Source organism: Pan troglodytes, chromosome 3 (genome assembly GCF_028858775.2).
Source record: "Pan troglodytes isolate AG18354 chromosome 3, NHGRI_mPanTro3-v2.0_pri, whole genome shotgun sequence".
Lineage (NCBI taxonomy): Eukaryota > Metazoa > Chordata > Mammalia > Primates > Hominidae > Pan > Pan troglodytes.
In genome coordinates, this window is record NC_072401.2 from 141,821,350 (window position 1) to 141,840,236 (window position 18,887).

Below are 18,887 nucleotides of genomic sequence, written 5' to 3' on the forward strand. Positions count from 1 at the left end.
AGTAATATAAGCTCTGAGGCGAAAAGGCAATGTGGAAATCCAGTGTCATCCTCAAATGCAGCACAGACATGTCAGCTTTTTTATGACACAGAGAAAGTATGGACTGGGGACAGAGCACTCATTTATTCAGCCAATGTCTATGGACCTGCCTTCAGGCACTGTGCTTGGCAGGGGCTATATCAATGGAGAAGATGCAGTTACTACCCTCAAGGGATTTAAGAAATGAAGTACAGGAGGTTTCTATTCAGATTCAATATTTTAATAAAAAATGTTTTTATTAATGGCCATTGACTTCTACTGATGCTTCCTGAATCTCCAGCTCGTGTGGTTCTCTTCCTTTTTGAACTTTAGATATCCATCCAGCACCTTCTGCAACATTTTGTAGTATTTCCCTTAAGATACTGTATAAAGAAGGAGGAAGAAAAATAGGAATTTGACACAGAACTAAAGATTATTACATTTAGAGGTTTTTGGGAGAAGCAGGCTGGGATGGGCCCTGAGTTTCGCTACATATTTTTGCTGGTATGCCAAGAGTACTGACACCATGCCAGGCAACTTCTCTCAGATTTTCTTATTTTATCTTGCTGACAGACCTGTAGGGACAAGCACTGTAATCACCATTTCTGTCAATGGTCCCTTGCAGCACGGCAGTGGGTTTTTTTTTTTTTTTTTTTTCTGGAAAGTGATGATAAGAGTACACTTTAGGACTTTTACATCAAAGCTAGAACTGACTGTCACATGAAAATGTTAAAATGCTGACTTCAGTTGCGGCCAATGGTGCTTGTTAGGAAAAACTCTATTAAACTGTATTTTAGGCCAGCGCAGTGGCTCACACTTGTGATCTCAACATTTTGGAAGGCCAGGGTGGGAGGATCGCTTGAGCCCAGGAGTTTGAGACCAGCCTGGGCAATATAATGAGACCTCATCTCTACAAGAAATAAGATTAGCGAGGCATGGTTCTGTGCCTGTAGTCCCAGCTATTTGAGAGGCTGAGGCAAGAGAATCACTTGAGCCCAGGAGGTTGAGGCTGCAGTGAGCCATGACTGTGCCACTGCACTCCAGCCTTGGTGACAAAGCGAGATCCTGTCTCTAAATAAATAAATAAAATAATGTATTTTAACGTAAAACTCTTTGGGTGGGACACACAATGCTCCAAGTGAAATTAATACCTTGAAATGTAAAGAGTCATGGAGATCTCCTGTGAAGAAACTTCTGTGAGTGACAAGAATGGATTCAGAATACCTCTGAGGACTACATCTATTTTCTCCCAAAATGAAAGCTACAGGATACTTTCTTGTAATGTGCTTCATGTAGTACAAAAAGAAAATCTACAAACTCCAGAACTCATAATTCTATAATAAAGAATGAGTTGCAAGGAATTCTGGGCTCTTTCAATAACTTGAGGAGCTATTTCTTCTAAGGCTGAAGGGGACTTGAACTTGATTTAAATTGGTTGTCATCAGCCTTTAGAGCAGACACTGAGAGTTATTCTGAGCACGACACAGACACAGCCCCTATCCCTTAGTAGCAAGGCTTTCTGTAGTTTTCTGCCTTCACTGAAGAAGGAAAAAGAGAGCCTGGCCATATCTTTGCTTCACACTGGGCATGATTTGCTTCATTGCGATGAGTGTTACTAACTATCCTGGTAATTACTAATTTTAAGCAATTGTTTTAAAACAAACTAAAGACCGGCTACAGACAGGTGTGTCTCTTCTTCTTCTTCTTCTTCTTCTCCTTCTTCTTCTCCTTCTCCTTCTCCTTCTCCTTCTTCTATCTTCTTTTTTTTTTGTGAGAGTCTCGCTCTGTTGCCCAGGCTGGAGTGCAGTAGTGTGAACTTGGCTCACTGCAACCTCCACCTCCTGGGTTCAAGCGATTCTCCTGCCTCAGCCTCCCAAGTAGCTGGGACTACAGGCCAAGCCACCATGCCTGGCTAATTTTTGTATTTTTATTACAGACAGGGTTTCGCTATATTGGCCAAGTTGGTCTGGAACTCCTGACCTCAAGTGATCTGCTCACCTCAGCCACTGAAAGTGCTGGGATTACAGGCGTGAGCCACTGTGCCCAGCTGTTACTTCTTATTGTTGTAGGGTTTGGTCAAATAGTGGAAAAGAAAGGTTAGGGAGGGAGCTACAAAAATACTACTTGACTTATTTTTAAAATATTTCTATTAATGGCCACTGACTTCTACTGATGCTTCTTTAATCTCCAGCTGGTGTGGTTCTCTTCCTTTTTAAACTTTAGATATCCAACCAACATTTTCTGAGACATTTTGTAGTATTTCCCTTAGGATACTATATAAGGAAGGAGGAAGAAAAACAGGAGTTTGACACAGAACTAAAGATCATTCAATTTAGAGGTTTTTGGGAGAAGCAAACTGGGATGGGCCCTGAGTTTTCTTGCATATTCTTGCTGGTATGCCAAGAATACAGGCCCCAACCCAGGCTTTACTCAGGTATGTTTTCAGAGAGCAACTTTAAGGGATGAGGTAATGCCTCTCTGGTTAAAGAGCAAGCTTGCTTCCACTTGCCATAAAAGCCAAAGATTCCCCAAACTCAATGTTCCTCTCCTATATCATAACCCACTGCATGTACAGGCATCTACAGGGGCCCTCTGCCTCGTCCCTGTGGGACTTGGGGGACATAGGTAACAGCAACAAAGCAGCACGAAGCTCATGATGAGCTGGGAGTAAGAGAGTCCTTAGACTCTGACCCAGACATCTCATGTCTTCCGCCAGCATTCATGAAACAGGCAATCGTTAGCTTGTAAGTGCAGCTGACCTTTGAACACCATGGGTTTGAACCGCATGAGTCCACTTGTATGCATTTTTTTCAGTAAATATAATGGAAAATTTTTTGGAGATTGTGACAATTTGGAAAAATTCACAAACTTCATAGCCTAGAAATATATAAAAAAATTAGGTATGTCACAAATGTATAAACATATGTAGATACTAGTCTGTGTTACTATTTATTACCATAAAATATCACAAATCTATTATAAAAAGTTACAATTTATCAAAACTTATGCACATGCTTACAGACCACACATGGCACCATTTTCAGTTGAGAGAAATGTAAACAAATGTACAGATGCTGTATTAAATCATAAGTGCATAAAATTAACTGTAGTACATACTGTACTACTGTAATAATTTCACAGCCACTTCCTGTTGCTATTGCTGTGAGCTTAAGTGCTGTGAGTATCCACTTAAAATGCCATGGGACGCTAATTATCTCTGTGTGAGCAGTTCATCTCTCTGGTAAATTGCCTATAACAGTAAAAAGTAATCTCTTGTGGTTCTCTAGTGTTTTTTCATTGTGTTTAGTGCAATACTGTAAACCTTGAATAACACCATGGCACCCATACAAAGTGCCACTAGTGATGCTGGAAGTGCTCCCAAGAAGCAGAGAAAATTCATGACATTACAAGACAAAGTTGAATTGCTTGATATGTATTGTAGATTGAAGTCTGCAGCTTTGGTTGCCCACCGTTTCAAGATAAATGAATTCAGCTTAAGAAAGATTGTAAAAAAAAGAAAAGGAAATTCATGAAGCTATCACTGCAGCTACACCAGCAAGCATGAAAAACTTACACTTTTTGCAAAATACCTTTTTATCTAGTATTGAAAATGCAGTTTTTCTGTGGGAATGCAGGATTGCTATAAGAAAGGCATACCTACTGTGATGTGATTTGAGAAAAAGCAAAGTCATTATATGACAACTTAGAGCAAAAGGAAGGCGAAGGATGTAAACCTGAAGAATTTAATGCTGGCAAAGGATGGTTTAATAATTTTAGGAAGAGGTTTGGCTTTAAAAATGTCAAGATAATTAAAGAAGAAGCTTCTGCCAATCAAGAGACGGCAGACAAGTTCCCAGATGCCATTAAGAAAATCATTGAGGAGACAGAATATCTGCCCGAACAGGTTTCTAATGCAGATCAAAGTGCCCTATTCTGGAAAAAAAAAATCCACAAAGGACATTTATTAGTAAGGAAGAGAAGTGAGCACCAGGATTTAAGGCAGGAAGGGATAGGCTACCTATACTGTTTTGTGCAAATGCAGGGGGGTTATGATCAGGACTGCCCTTATCTATAAAGCTGCTCATCCCTGAGCCTTGAAGGGAAAAGAAAAACATCAGCTGCCAGTCTTAATAGCTGTACAACAAGAAGGCCCAGACAATGAGAACCCTTTTTCTGGATTGTTTCCATCAATGCTTTGTCCCTGAGGTCAGGAATTACCTTGCCCATAGGGACTACATTTAAATTTTTTTCTGATATTGGACAGTGCCTCTGGCCACCCAGAACCCCATGAGGTCAAAACTGAAGCTGTCAATGTGGTCTACTTGCCCCCAAACACAATGTCTTTAATTCAGCTTCTAGATCCTTGGCTCCTAAGAACCCTTAAGCCTTATTACACAGGGTACTCAATGGAAAGGACTGTCAATGCCATGGAAGAGAATTCTGATAGAGAGAGCATCATGACAGTCTGGAAGGATTACACCATTGAAGATGTCATCGTTGTTATAAAAAAAAGTTGTGAAGGTCATGAAGATTGAAATAATAAATTCCTGCTGGAGAAAACTATCCAGATATTGTGCATGACTTCACAGGATTTACCACAGAGCCAATCAAAGAAATCATGAAAGATATGGATATGGCAAAAAAAAAAAAAAAGTGAAAAGTGAAGGGTTTCAAGATCTGGATCTTGGAGAAATGTAAGAGCTAATAGATACCACACCAGAGGAATTAACAGAAGAAGACATGGTGGAGATTGGTGCTTTCAAACCAGTGCCACATGATGAGAAAGAAGACATAGAAGAGGCAGTGCCAGAAAACAAATTGACATTAGACAATCTGGCAGAAGGGTTCCAGTTATTCAAGACTGCTTTTGACTTCTTGGACAAAAAGAATGGCATGTCTTCTATGATACAGGCACTGAAACTTCTTTGATAAAGGCACTGAAACCAAAGCAGTGGAAGAAAGGTGTTACCATATAGAAACATTCTAAGAGAAATGAAAAGAAGCAAAAAGTCAGACAGAAATTACAATGTATTTTCATAAAGTTTCACTGAGTGGCTGACTCTCCTTCCTCCCTTTTCCTCCTCTATCTCTTCTGCCTCTGTTGCCTCTGGGACAGGAAGACCAACCCCTTCTCTTCCTCCTTCTCCTCAGCTTGTTCAATGTGAAGATGAAGAAGATGAAGACTTTCATGATGACCCACTTCCACGTAATGAAAAGTAAATATATTTTCTCTTCCTTCTTACTTTCTTAATAACATTTTCTTTTCTCTAGCTTACTTTATTGTAAGAATACAACATATATACAAAATATGTGTTAATTGACTGTTTGTGTTATTGGTAAAGCTTCCAGTCAACATAGGTTATTAGCAATTATACTTTGGGGGAGTCAAAAGTTATACATGGATTTTCCATTACACAGGGTATTGGCACCTCCTAAGCCCCACATTATTCAAGGGTCAAACTGTAGGGTAACATCCCAGATCCTGACAAAAGCTGACAGAGGAACTCTAACAAGTTGATTATTTTTATCATAAATGGTTACCATGGAAACAGAAAACTGTAAAGATCATGTTTGTATAATGCAATTTTAAAAATCCATGAGCAGCCTAGCATTTTAGAGCCTTGCTTGCAATCTTGGGTGCCTCCTTTCCTTTCTTTCTTTTTTTTTTTTTTCCCAAATAGAACTTTTATTACTTTTCTAATCACCTCTTTCTTGCCAAATGCTTTTGGAGCAGGTGCTTTCTGGGCTGGAGCTTTTTGACCCTTCTGAGCTTTTGGAGGAGGCGCTGCCTTCTGGCCTGTGGCTTTCTGGACAGGAAGCTTCTGAGCTGGAGCCTTCTTGCCTGCAGCGGTCATCTTTTTGCTAGAACTTTAGCAGCAGCTGCAGCAGCAGTAGCACGCTTCGCAGCAGGTGCTTTTTTGGGAGAAGCTTTTGGAGAGCTGCCTTTTGAAGCTTCTTAACTTCCTTCTTGATTATTCTGTTCCTCATTGCCTTCATAACTTTAAAATGATCAAAATCTGTCATCTTGGCTTTCCTTTCTCTGGCTTCAATCTTCTTGGCCCATCGTGTGGCTGCCCATTTTGTATTGATGTTTGCCTTCTGCCAGGCTTGTCTGACATACTTCTGGTGGGCTCTGTGTGGAAACTTGAGGTTGAAATCAGTGAGCTGCATGCACTTGAAAGGCATGGTCTGTCTCCTCACTTGAGTGCAAGGTCCATCAACCAAAGCCCTGTTTTGATCAATAACATCTACAGTTGTAACCAATTTTCTGGCACGAGGTCCAGAGGGGATGTAGCCCACACGGCCAACCTCCACAAAGCGCCTGAACACCATGTTGGTGGCGTTTGGCAAGAAGGAAGAAGGCCAGGTGCATTCTTTTATAAAATATTAGTTATCGGCCAGGTGTGGTGGCTCACGCATGTAATCCCAGCACTTTGGGAGGCCCAGGTGGGTGGATCACTTGAGGTCAGGAGTTTGAGACCAGCTTGACCAACATAGTGAAACCTCATCTCTACTAAAAATACAAAAATTAGCCGGGTGTCATGGCAGGCACCTGTAATTCCAGTTGCTCGGGAGGCTGAGGAGGAGAATCACTTGAACCTGGGAGGTGCAGGTTGCAGTCAGCCAAAATCGCACCACTGCATTCCAGCCTGGGCAACAGAGCAAGACCCTACATACCAGCCTGGGTGACAGAGTAAGACCATTTCTCATAAATAAATAAATAAATAAATAAAAATATTAGTTATCACTGTAACCCTGACTTCTATGCTCTTCAGAGAATTACTTTATGCTTGTTAAAAACAGAATCTCCTTTAATGTCTCAGACACATATGATTAATCTTGATTTTAAAGCCAGATTATTTTTTTTTTGAGATGGAGGCTTGCTGTGTTGCCCAGGCTGGAGTGCAGTGGCGTGATCTTAGCTAACTGCAGCCTCCGCCTCCCAGGTTCAGGCAGTTCTCCTGCCTCAGCCTCCCGAGTAGCTGGGACTACAGGTGTGTGCTGCCATGCCTGGCTAATTTTTGTATTTTTAGTAGAGACGGGGTTTCACCATGTTGGCCAGAATGGTCTTGATCTCCTGACCTCGTGATCCACCTGCCTCAGCCTCCCAAAGTGCTGGGATTACAGATGTGAGCCACTGTGCCCAGTCTAAAGCCAGATTATTTTTATAAAATTTTAGTGAGCAAGTACCCAGCTGACATGATTGAAAATGTAGATTAGTGTTTAGAGAATCACAGAATCACAAAATCACAAAATCACAAAAGCTGGAATGAGGTGGCTCAATTACAACTCACTCAGAAAATATGCTTTGAGAACCTGTGGCAGGCAGGGTGCCAAAAGCTGGATGGTCAGACACAATCTTACCAGCAAAGATTGACTCTTAAATATAGGGAACCATTCACTTAACTCACTGGTAGTGTTGTTTGATACAGTTCTTAATGTTATTTTACACCATGTTAAGAAGCTAAACGAACTCTCTTCCAAGCCCTCACTTGAGGAAACAGGGGTGGACAGGAAAGTGACTAACTCCCTGCAGTCTCATGGTTAATTTCAAATATTTGAATGCTGCACAGTATCTAGCTCACGATATAGTCACAAAACTAAACTTTTAAATGAGCAAAGAATGGAATGAATTCAATCTAGGCTGAGCCAGAACAAGAACCCAGGTTTCTTCTTCTTCAAACCAATGCTTGTCACATTGTTGGCAGATCAGAGTTTTCTGAACCAATCATATACCAACATCATAATTTTTGCCACATTAAATTAACCATTTAATTAAAATCAGTTTTGAACTTAGCTTTATTCTAAGCAACATGTTAACATCTGTGAATTGAGAATTACTTGTATTATTCATATTTATTATAATAAAATAAACATGTAACTATTTTTAAAAATTCATCTTGTACAACCAGAGGTATAAGTACCAATTCTGGGGGAAATGCTAATTTGAAAATACTATCTAGAGAAAAATAAGGACTGTAAACCAAAAAGTATCTGAGACAGGTCTCAATCAATTTAGAAGTTGATTTTGCCAAGGTTAAGGACATACCTGGAAGAAAAGGACACAGAATCACAGAAACAGTCTCTGGTCTGTTCCTTTATCCAAGGATGACTTCGAGAGCTTCAGTATTTAAAGGGGAAAAGTGGGTTGGAGAGGTAAGAGCGAGGGTATAGTAATCTACTTTGCAGGAGAAAAGGCGCAGGTAGGGGAATGGTGAATGATGCATTCATCTTGTGCGCTGCAAATCAGCACTTTACATGAAATAGGGTGAACATAGAGTAGCTACCTATGGAGATATTTAACCTTTTATCTGTAGCTATCTGCTTAGGAACAGAAGAAAAGGCAGCTTCTTGCATGACTCAGCTTTCAGCTTATTTTTTTCTTTCTGGCAGAGTGAATTGGAGTCTCGAGTTTTTATTCTCCTTTCACAGCACCGAGACTGCACAGAATCATTCCTAATTATTTCCATTTTTATGATAAAGTCCAAAGCTTGATTCCATAAAGACCTTGAAATCCTTTGGAATTCTTGCTTGAAAAAACTCTAAAAGTACATTGGTAATTTCTTACATTTCCTCTACCTATTGAACAAATAAATGAAAATGACTGATCAAATTTATTTACTCTTGGTTATTATCAGAAATTATAATCTTGAGAAAAGTATACATGAACACCTTAATTTACCAAATAGCTATAAGGTATACTGTTGAGTATAGTATACTAGTCTGTAGTATACAATTATGTCTAGTTTTGAAATCAAGTTTTAACAAATAGGTTATATTATTTACTCACCAAATTCAGAACAGCATTCATTCTCCAATGAATTCAATAACCTTTCAAGTGAAAAAAATGAGTAAAAAAGAAAATGTGAGTTCTTATTTAGGAATGAGATGGAACATGTTTTGCAAATTAATGAGCTTAAAGCATCAGACAACACACCTGGTTATACTTGAAAGTTATCAAAAATGCTTCCATTTAGCATATTTCACCTTAAAATATCCACAGTATGTTTAGAACACTCTAATTAAGACAAAATAGCAGCTTGTATGTGCACAATGAGAGTGTGCCAGACTGGAACATCAAAAAGATCTTGGAAGTTCTCTATTTCATTATTTATAATTTCTTCCCCCACATAATACATTGCCTTGTACAGTTTTCAATTAGGACTTCCCCCATTCTCTATGAAAAAAATGTAATTTTGTGTCTTTATTTAGATGAACTATATTATCAATATTCACATAGTCCAGGTCGCATGAATGTTCACCTTATAATCAAATATTTCTATGCAATCTCAGTGGTTTCTATTTGTACTTATAGCCTTTCCTTATTCAGAAGGGGGATTTTTTTTTTTTTTTTTTTGAGATAGAGTTTCGCTCTTGTTGCCCAGGTTGGAGTGCAATGGCGCCATCTCAGCTCACTACAACCTCCACCTCCTGGGTTCAAGCAATTCTCCTGCTTCAGCCTCCCAAGTCTGAAAGCTGAAAATAAGCTGAAAGCTGAGTCATGCAAGAGCTGCCTTTTATGTTTACATTTTAGTTTCAAATTACTTTCTAATTTTTCTGTGTGTGACTTTCCCTGTGACCCATGGTTTGTTTAGAAGTACATAGTTTGATTTCCAACTATTTGGAGATTTACAAATATCTTTCTGTTACTGATTTCTAGTTTAATTTGCGGGTAGAGACAATAATTTTCATTGTTTCAATTATTTTAAATTTGCTGAGATTTGTTTGATGATACACAGTGGAGTCTATTTTGATGAATTTTCCAAGTGCATTGGAAAAGAAAGCATGTTCTTCAGTTATTGGGTGCAATGTTCTACAAATGTCCATTAGGTCAAGTTGGCTGATAGGATTGTTCAGGTCTTCTATATCAATAGTTCAGAAATTTGCCAGCCTTTTTTCAAAATCACCTTTGTAACTTTCAAAAATACTAATGCCTGTATCTCACTCCTTAAGACTGTAATTTATTCTGAGGTGTGGTCTGTTCACTAGAATAATTAAAAGATTCCCGGGTGACTCTAATATACTGAAAAGTTTGGGACCTGAGTTCTGTATACTTAAATTATCTGTATACTTGTTTTACAAATTGCAGAGCAGGGAGTAATGAACTGTTTGAATTCAATTAATTTTTGATTCATTTCTATTTTGTAGCACTGTGGTTAGGATTTTGCGTCTTCTTGATGAATATGCCCCTTTATCTAATTGTTTTAATGTTATTTTACCCAATTATTAGTGAAGGTAAACATTTTTTAAAAACCTTTCTGGCCTTTCAGTTTTCCTCTTCTGTAAGTGGCCTACTTATGTTATTTGCATATATTTTATCTTGAGTTGTCTTTTTCTTACTGATTTGTCTGAATTCTTTTTTTTTTTTTTTTTTTTGAGACGGAGTCTCACCCTGTCGCCCAGGCTGGAGTGCAGTGGCACCATGTCACTGCAAGCTCTGCCTCCTGGGTTCACGCCATTCTCCTGCCTCAGCCTCCCGAGTAGCTGGGACTACAGGCGCCCGCCACCACGCTCAGCTAATTTTTTGTATTTTTAGTAGAGACGGGGTTTCACCGTGTTAGCCAGGATGGTCTCAATCTCCTGACCTCGTGATCCACCCGCCTCAACCTCCCAAAGTGCTGGGATTACAGCCGTGAGTGACCGCGCCTGGCCTGAATTCTTTATATTTTGAGAGTTTTACTATATTCTGCCAACCTGTGGCTTGTTTTTTAACTTGATTAGAGATGGCTTCTCTTCTGTTTGTAAAACTTCCAAATTTTAAAATAATCAATATTTTACATCTTTCCTTAATGAATCGTGCTGTTTCTTCCCTACGGTGATATCATACAGACATACGCTTTTCTTCTAAAAATTTAGAGTTTTGTTTCTCACATTTTGGATCATTATTTCATTTGGAATTTAATTTTATTTCTGTTGTGGTATCAGGATTGAATTTCTTATTTTTATATAAATAGCCAATTTAACTAGAACCACCATAACTTGTGTTTTCTATATCCCACGAACAGTTACTATACTAATTTACACTCCCAACAGTAATGAATAATAGTTTTTTCCCCACAACCTTAGAAACAGTTATTCCTCACCAGACATCTTTATTGTATACCAACTTCCAGGTATCCTTTTTTTCCTAATTTTCTTTTTGTCTATTCTTGTGTCAATACCACTTTTTTAAAAGTTGCTTTAAAATAGAATTACCATATGATTCAGCACAAATTAATACACACTTCTGGGTGTATATCCAAAAGAACTGAAAAGAGGGTCTCAAAGAGACATTTGCACACCCATGTCCATAGCAGTATTATTCACAATAGCCAAAAGGAGGAAGCAACCTAAGCGTCCACTGATAGATGAATAAACAAAATGTAGTATAATACACATAATAAATGATATATAGAACTATTCAGCCTTAAAAAGGAAGTTCTGCAATATGCTATAACATGGATGAACTCTGAGGCATTATGCTCAATGAAATAAGCCAGTCACAAAAGGGCAAATTCTGTATTATTCCACTTATGTGAGGTACCTAGAGTAGTCAAACTGATAAACAGAAAGTAAGATGATTACTGCCAGAGGATGAGGGGAATAGGAAATGGAGAGTTGCTGTTTAATAGGTATACAGTTTTAGTTTGGCAAGATGAAAAGAGAGATTGGTTCTGGAGATTGGTTGGAGAACAATGTGGAATGTATCTTATACTACTGAAGTTAAAAATGGTTAAGATGGTAAATTTTATTCTATGTATATTTCACTACAATTAAAAATATTTAAAAATACTGTTCTAGCAAAAACAAAAAGTTGCTTTTAATAGTTTCTCTTGATCTTTGGTGTCCTGCAATTTCACCGTTGCATAGAATTCTTATATTAATCCTGCTCAAGAATAAGTACTTCTTGAATGTGAAAATTCAAATATTCCACAATCTTGGAAAATTCTTAGTTATTACTCTTTGAATACTGCCTGCATCCATTCTCTCTAGTCTCTCTTTTTTGGCACTCCTATTAGATTTATGTTGGATTTTTTTCATTTATTTAGCTCCTACATTGCATTCTAGTAAATTTCCTCAAACTGAATATTGCAGTCGCAGCCAAATGCATAGTTCTCAAAACACTGAATAGAAGATATTTTTATATAGCTCTTAAAATGATTAAGGCGATGTGTCAGCAAACTGTGCCAGAAGTAAAAAGTCAAGAAACAGGGAGACATAAGGCTTGTCTCTACAGCTTAGGAGGCTGTGCCAAAGCCAAAATAATAATGTATTGCTGTGGATGTCTACCTTGTACTCAACGAATATTAAAGCAGGATGCCGCTTTGTGTCAAGTGCTAGATTACGATGAACGGTGTCACGAAGAACACTCCACTCTTGATACCGTATATGTGACCTTGAGCAAGAAATGTATTCACGCTCAGGCTTCAGTTCCTTTCTGTGGGTTGCTGTGAGGCTCCACAGGGGTAAGGTGAGCACAAGTGCTATGCCTCAGTACCACTAGGGTATTTTCTCAATTCTAAAATATTAAATGGCCACGCACTACAGATTTAATAATAGTTTGGGAGGAGGGGCGTGAGGAGAGGAACATTCCACTAGCTCAACTATAAGCTTTCCGATTTCGGAAATAAGAAAAATATGAAAAAGTCTGCTTTTAGAATTAAGGAACGACGGTGTCGCGTTGACTTTCTCTGCTTGGTTCGCAAACGCTCTTTTCTTGAACTTGAATGACTTCTCTGTCGCTCATACCAACCTCTTTCCTGAATGACTTCTCTGTCGCTCATACCAGCCTCTTTCCTGATTTTCCACACTGGGATTCTCACTCCAATTGTCAGGTTTCCTAATAAACCTGACGAGCCGCTTCACCAGCGCTGCTTAGCTTCGCTTCTTTACTGTCATTGGCTGTCGCTGTTCCAGGTCCCGCCCACAGCGACCTCAATCCTGATTGGATGTCAGTGTCCTTTTGTTATGGCAAAGGTGGATCCCGGTGCTTTGAGATTGGACGACTGGGGTGAGGCGGGCAGCTAATGCGCAGGCGTGTATTCTCGAGTCAGGATTGGCAGGCGAGCGGCTGGAACGGGATGGGATTCTTCTCACGGCGCACGTTCTGTGGGCGGAGTGGGCGGAGCTGCCGGCGTCAGTTGGTCCAAGTGTCCCGGCCTGAGGTGTCGGCCGGATCCCTCCCTCTCCCGGCGCCTCAAGCGGAAGGTGAGGGCCGTCCCTGGCAGCGGAGGGCCTGGCCCCTGGCGACTAGAGCTGCATCCTCAGTACCTCCGAGGGCCTGGAGGGCGGGGCGGGCTGGACGCGGCCCTGCGCACCGGGGGCCCGGGAGGAGCGGTCTCGGGCCTGGGCATTTGGTGGGCGGCGGAGGCCTGGCTCCCGGCAGAACCCTTGCGCAACCTCTTTTTCTCCTGTTTTCGTTGTCAGGCCCAGGCGTTCTTTGGGAGAGGGACCTCTCGCGGTCCCTGACGCAGACATCGTGCAGCTTTCTCCCCGCAGCTCCTGGGTCGGGAGCCGCTTTGCAGCTCTCGGCTCTGGAATTGGACTGCGGGAGGGGCGTTTGGGTGGAATGGGACCTGGCACGCCTGGACCTTCCCGTGGCTGCTCTGCGAGAGCCTGAGAGATGGGAGGGGAGGCTGAGGTGGGGAGGGAGCCTAGAGAGCTGTAAAATAAGGATTGGACCATTTTTCCAGGCGGCGAAAGCGGCACCTGGGTTTGTTTCCTGATCGTCTTCTCCCCCAGAGTCCTGCTGAACAAGTTTTGGGAAGAAAGGTTTGGAAAGGAGAAAGAGGATACATTCCTGAAAGGCAGGGCTTCTGTTATACAGTGTGTCAACCTCAGACTTACGCAACAATAAGGACAGATGCCATTCCAGGTTGCCAACACGTTGTCTATGCCCGAGGACCCAAAGCTGTGCCCATGTATTCTGGTGCCTCTATTCCTGATTAAAATCAGTGTAGCTAGCCATTCTCTGAGAGTATATAGCTTCCGTTTAAATCCTCATTTGGCCAAACAATTCCTTGATCTTGTGGAATTTGAAACTGGATTTATTTAACCAGGACAAGTCAAAGCAGAACTTGAACAGATCTGAACAGACATTATATTGAAGTTGACGTAGCTTGAAGGGAATGGAGTTTATTTTCATTTGCTTAGTAAAGATTCCAGAGGAGTTTGACATCAGTGGTAGGAAAATGTTTGGCAAACTTAAGATTAGGATCATATTAAAGTTTCTTCCATTGCATAATGGAAAAAGCATGGACTGTGAAGTTAGACCTGGGTTCAAATTCTTGGTAGAGACATTGGCTGTGAAACCTCTGAAACAGCTTTTCTGAAAGATATATAGACTTTCTGAAATTTAGTGTCCATATCTGTAAATTGCAGTTTCCTTCTGTTGATTTGATGAAATAACATATGCAAAGCGTTTAGCACATTAATGCACGAAGACATTATTTTAGCAGTCTTAGTAGTTCTCTAGTATGACAGATGGTGAAATCAATTTTAGATGCAGAAAAGTTGAGTGGCTGAAGATGGACGGGTATTAGGAAAAAGTCTCAAAATCTGCAGGCTCAGATGTGACAATAGTTGTGGTGGAATGGTGGAAAAAACACTGGGCATTTGTTGTAGTCTTGGCCCTGTTGCTAACTACTTCTGTGGTCTTCAGTAAGCCATTGTCATCTTTGGCCTTGATTTTGTAAAATGAAGCAGCTGGACCAGATGGTTTTCTTTAAATTCTTTCTGTTGCCCAAATTAGAGCTAAAAGGTAGAGAAGACGATAGCAGACATTTATTGAATACCTACTATGTACTAGGTACTGTTGCAAACACATTGTATCTATCCACTCATTCTCACAACAAACCCATGAGATAAGTACGGTTATTATCCACATTTTACAAATGAGGAAACTTAAGGCCGAGGTGTTAACCTTGCTCAGGGTTCCAGAGCTTATAAATTGCAGAGCTAGGATTTGAATCCAGGTAATCTGAATCCATGTTGTTGATCATTGTGCCAGGCTGCCTCTTGAGGAGAATGATATTGTGGATATTGTACACTATTAGAGATACTGTAAAATAAGATAGGGGCATATTTGGTAAGATGATCGTCTTTGGTCACAGGTGTGTGTGCATGGCAAAAATTATTTAATTAAATGAATCTTGTCCCAATGTTTGCCACATTTCCTGGTTTGTATTCTCTCTATGCGTTCTGCCTCGTGGACTTAAATAATCAAAAAAATAATTCTAGATTCCCTTCCACTAACCAAGGCTAGATACCCGAATTTACTGTGTTTTTTTGAGAAACCTTTGAAAGGTCTGACCTAGCCATACATCAGAGCTGAAGAATCTCAGCGAACCATGTCTATTTCTGGGGTAAGGTGGTTTAGGATAGGCAGAGCAGCCTCAGCGCCCCAAATTCATTTCAGTGTTCCCACGCTTGAGCAGACTTGGTCTTAATTTTCTCGTTTTTCATCAGATTTGCGTTTATATATAGGAGCAGAAGGAGTTGAAAGTGAACTCTTAAGAGCATATTTGACATGGAATTAGATTGATGTTATAGCAACTATAGGTAAAAAAGGATTTTATAGTTGAAAAATTTGAAAAGCTCAGTATTAAGTATCTGTTATGATGTAGTACTGTGTTAATGTAGACTTTGGGCAGTTTGGGGATCAATACTATTTTAAAAGAAAAAATCCATGGCTAAAATACTTTGACATAAAGAACTCAGCAAGTCTTTTGATCCCATATGTCAAACAAATCAGTTTATTGCCCTAAATCTACTGAAAGACTTTGAATATATATTAATACAATAGTAGCATTTTGAGATGGGTCTATTTGATCACATCACAATAAAATACAATTGCTTCTTGTTCTTTTGTCGTGGAAAGGCAGCAGGTAATGCTGTGGTCCACTGTACTAAAGAGTAATGCCCTTATTCGTAGGGCTGCCAGATACAGTGGGCGGGTTTTTCACTGTGCAACACTTGGGGTGCAATCTTACAATAGACTGTGGTGTGTATTGTACTCTCTCGCGTTGTATACCCTATAGCACTGTTCTTGTGGCACTACTTTTGTGCTCCTGCCTCTACCCCAATCTTGAGTGTAAGAGTAATTTTTCCTTTAATAAGCCCTCTCCACCCTGTTTTTCTGCTTTTTATTTTCTTTCACTTTTTCAGATGAAGTCACACTGTTGCTAAACCATGCATAGGTTTTCTATTGTTTGAATTATATGTGGTCAGAATTTCAGAAACTGGCTTCTTTTTCTTTACCTCTTATATTGGTGAGTTTGGAATACTTGTGTTTTTGCAGACTTTTTGGTTTAATTTAAATATTAGTCTGAAACATAAGCAAAAGAAGACTACCCTATCACTGTATTATATCTAACTTCAAAATCAGCTGTGTCGATTTTCTGATTATCTGTTGCTTTGGCTTGTATATCTTATAACTCTTCTTAGCTATCATGAAAATTCGTTCTAGCTGTAGCCTTAAAATCATTGGATATGAGAAATTTGAAGCACTTTTAATTTATTACTTAGCAAAGACAGATGCCAAATTGCAGCTTACTCTTGCTGAGCACTCCCACGATCACTTTTGCTTTTGGCTGTTGCCTCTCTCATCTTACTCAGACCTCTTTTAGCTGGATCAGTGGTTGAAATGGTATGAAAAGAGAATGACTGTAGTACCTGGTTACAGGTGTGCTTCTCTGTCAGGGAAATGTCAAATCAAGTTTTCACTAACACTCTTCCTCTTCAATTATAGTTAAAGAGACATGTTGATTCAATGGAGAGGAATAGTTTTTGGAGTGTGGTCTTTAAATACTACAGTAGGCCGAATAACTTTTAAAAAAAGAATTGTTGGAAAAATTTTAGTAATCTGAAATGCAGAGAACCTGAGAATTAAATCATGTGAAAAAGAGGTCGGGCAGAGCAACTTTAAGTGCGGTTTAGATAAGGGGAAAGATGCTAGAAGACTTGGAGTAGGTTTATTCAGCATTATTAAGTTAATTGTATACCATTTATAGTTAATTATTTAATAATGTTATACAAGGGATATTTCATATTTTTTTCTAGACTAGTGAGTGCTATCTAACTTGAACTTTAAACTTGAAGTTTATGTATATGTACACTGGGCATTTTAATTTGAAGTTCATGTTAGTATCTAAAGTGTAACAGGATTTATGTAGATGTACACTGGGCATTTTCAAATTTCATGTTAGTATCTGAAGTACAACAAGATTTGTATTAACAGAAGCTGTGAGAGAATGTGTAATACACTGATATCTCTTTATTGTGATTCTAGTTCTAGTATGTAGATATCCTTATTTAATAGGTCTGCTTTCTACTGTTTAAGATACGGAGGCATAACAATGCCTTGGGCATAGAAGATATTCAGTAAATACTTGTTGAAAGAATAACACTGACAGGTCTAGGTTGCTTCAATGTAGTAGATTAGATTGGTTAACAAATCTGTTTTCAGTAATAATCTGGTGACATTATTTAATATATTTTGAACACATTGAATGAAATGATTGTTAGCAATGGAGCAGAACATGTTTTATAGAAATTTTTTGTTCTAATATTTAGAAGTCTTCATTGTAATAATAAAATGTTAGTATTTATTTACTTATTTACATCCTGATTAGTCTGTTTTGATTTAACCCTGACTAGGAGCTGATGAATAGACATTTTTTCATTTATTCCACATTAATATTTTAGATGGTCTAGTATTTATCTTTTGAATTTTATTTGTAAAAAATTAAACAGTATATGTAAAGCAATACTTTAATGAAGAAGAATATTTGAAAAAATTTTATCTTCATCCATACCGTCATCCTTAATATCAGAGCATTTTTTCATTTTCATGTTTTTTATGCATATTTATATATATTTCACATAATTTACATCAGTGAATATGCAATTTTATACACATTCTTTCATGTAGTATAGTCATAATTATTTTCAGTAGCCACTCCATTAGAAATTATAACTGTACTCAGGAGGCTGAGGAAAGAGGATTGCTTGGGTCCAGGAGTTTAATACAGACTGGGCAACTTGGCAAGACCCTTATTTCTAAATAAATAAATAAAAATATATCTTCTTAAAAAGAAAATCACAACTGTAATTTACCAGACTTTGAGTGGGCAGTTATGTTGTTTCTGATTGACTTCGTTGTAAATAAAATTGAAGTGATTTTTATGTATATAACTTTCTTTGCATTATTGTCCTTAGCCTAAATTTCCAAGAGTAAAATACTCAGTTAAAAAAGATTTAAATGTTTTTATGAATCTTATTATCATACTGCTTTCCAAAAAGATTACATATTTAAAATTTGTGTCCAGTGTTTGTGTATTTGTTTTTCCATAACTCTTTGCTAGTATTGATCATTATCTCCTTTAAAAATAATAACTGTACAGTGGTATTTATGTATTTTTTGATTATCAAGAAGCTCAACATTTTCTCAAACTATTTATATCCTTTGCTTATTTACCCATTAGGCATTTATTTTATTCTTAGTAAAGCATATGAAAAGTCCTACTATGTCATAGTTAACAAAATCATCCTCCTTTGAAAAACAGGCTTATAGTTTATTGCTGTATGTGTCTATATTTCTGAATTTTTCTTATTGTAGACCATTCATCAAGAATTTTGTATCCAAGGCCCAAAAGTTTGTTACCCAAGATGATGAATGCTGACATGGATGGTATGTTCTTCATTTTCTTTTTTGTATACTCCTGGTTTTGTGGATGCTTTTGCTTTATTAAGCAATGGAAAGGGCAGAGAAACCATGTTTAGAAGACTTTGATCTTGGCTAATTACTTATTTATATCTCATCTAGTTTTAGAAAGGACCAACCAAAGCAGCTTCCATTCCTTAGCTATGAGAGGTTGGCAAGTTGTTTT

General features: G+C 38.6%; 1 protein-coding gene, 1 long non-coding RNA gene and 1 pseudogene across 4 annotated transcripts in view; 1 reads left to right on the forward strand and 2 right to left on the reverse strand.

Annotated features, from left to right (window-relative positions):
• The window catches only part of SCOC (short coiled-coil protein), a 39,219-nt gene that overhangs the window by 17,186 nt on the left and 3,146 nt on the right, over window positions 1-18,887 (forward strand). The window contains exons 1-2 of one of the 3 annotated variants that reach the window (XM_001139435.6): window positions 12,953-13,206; window positions 18,617-18,688. In XM_001139435.6, the coding sequence (XP_001139435.1) occupies window positions 13,026-13,206; window positions 18,617-18,688 (253 nt within the window). In that variant the 5' untranslated portion in view covers window positions 12,953-13,025. Of the gene's footprint in view, window positions 1-12,952; window positions 13,207-13,424; window positions 13,712-18,616; window positions 18,689-18,887 lie in introns of those variants that run through there. The other 2 variants (XM_063809875.1, XM_054683392.1) reach the window with 2 other exon arrangements.
• LOC107974419 (uncharacterized) lies at window positions 257-12,992 on the reverse strand. The gene is made up of 3 exons (XR_001717168.3): window positions 12,752-12,992; window positions 8,810-8,850; window positions 257-401 (listed from the first exon to the last, which is right to left on the reverse strand). It is a non-coding gene; the product is annotated as an uncharacterized LOC107974419 (long non-coding RNA).
• On the reverse strand, window positions 5,541-6,366 carry LOC100613038 (large ribosomal subunit protein eL14-like; annotated as a pseudogene).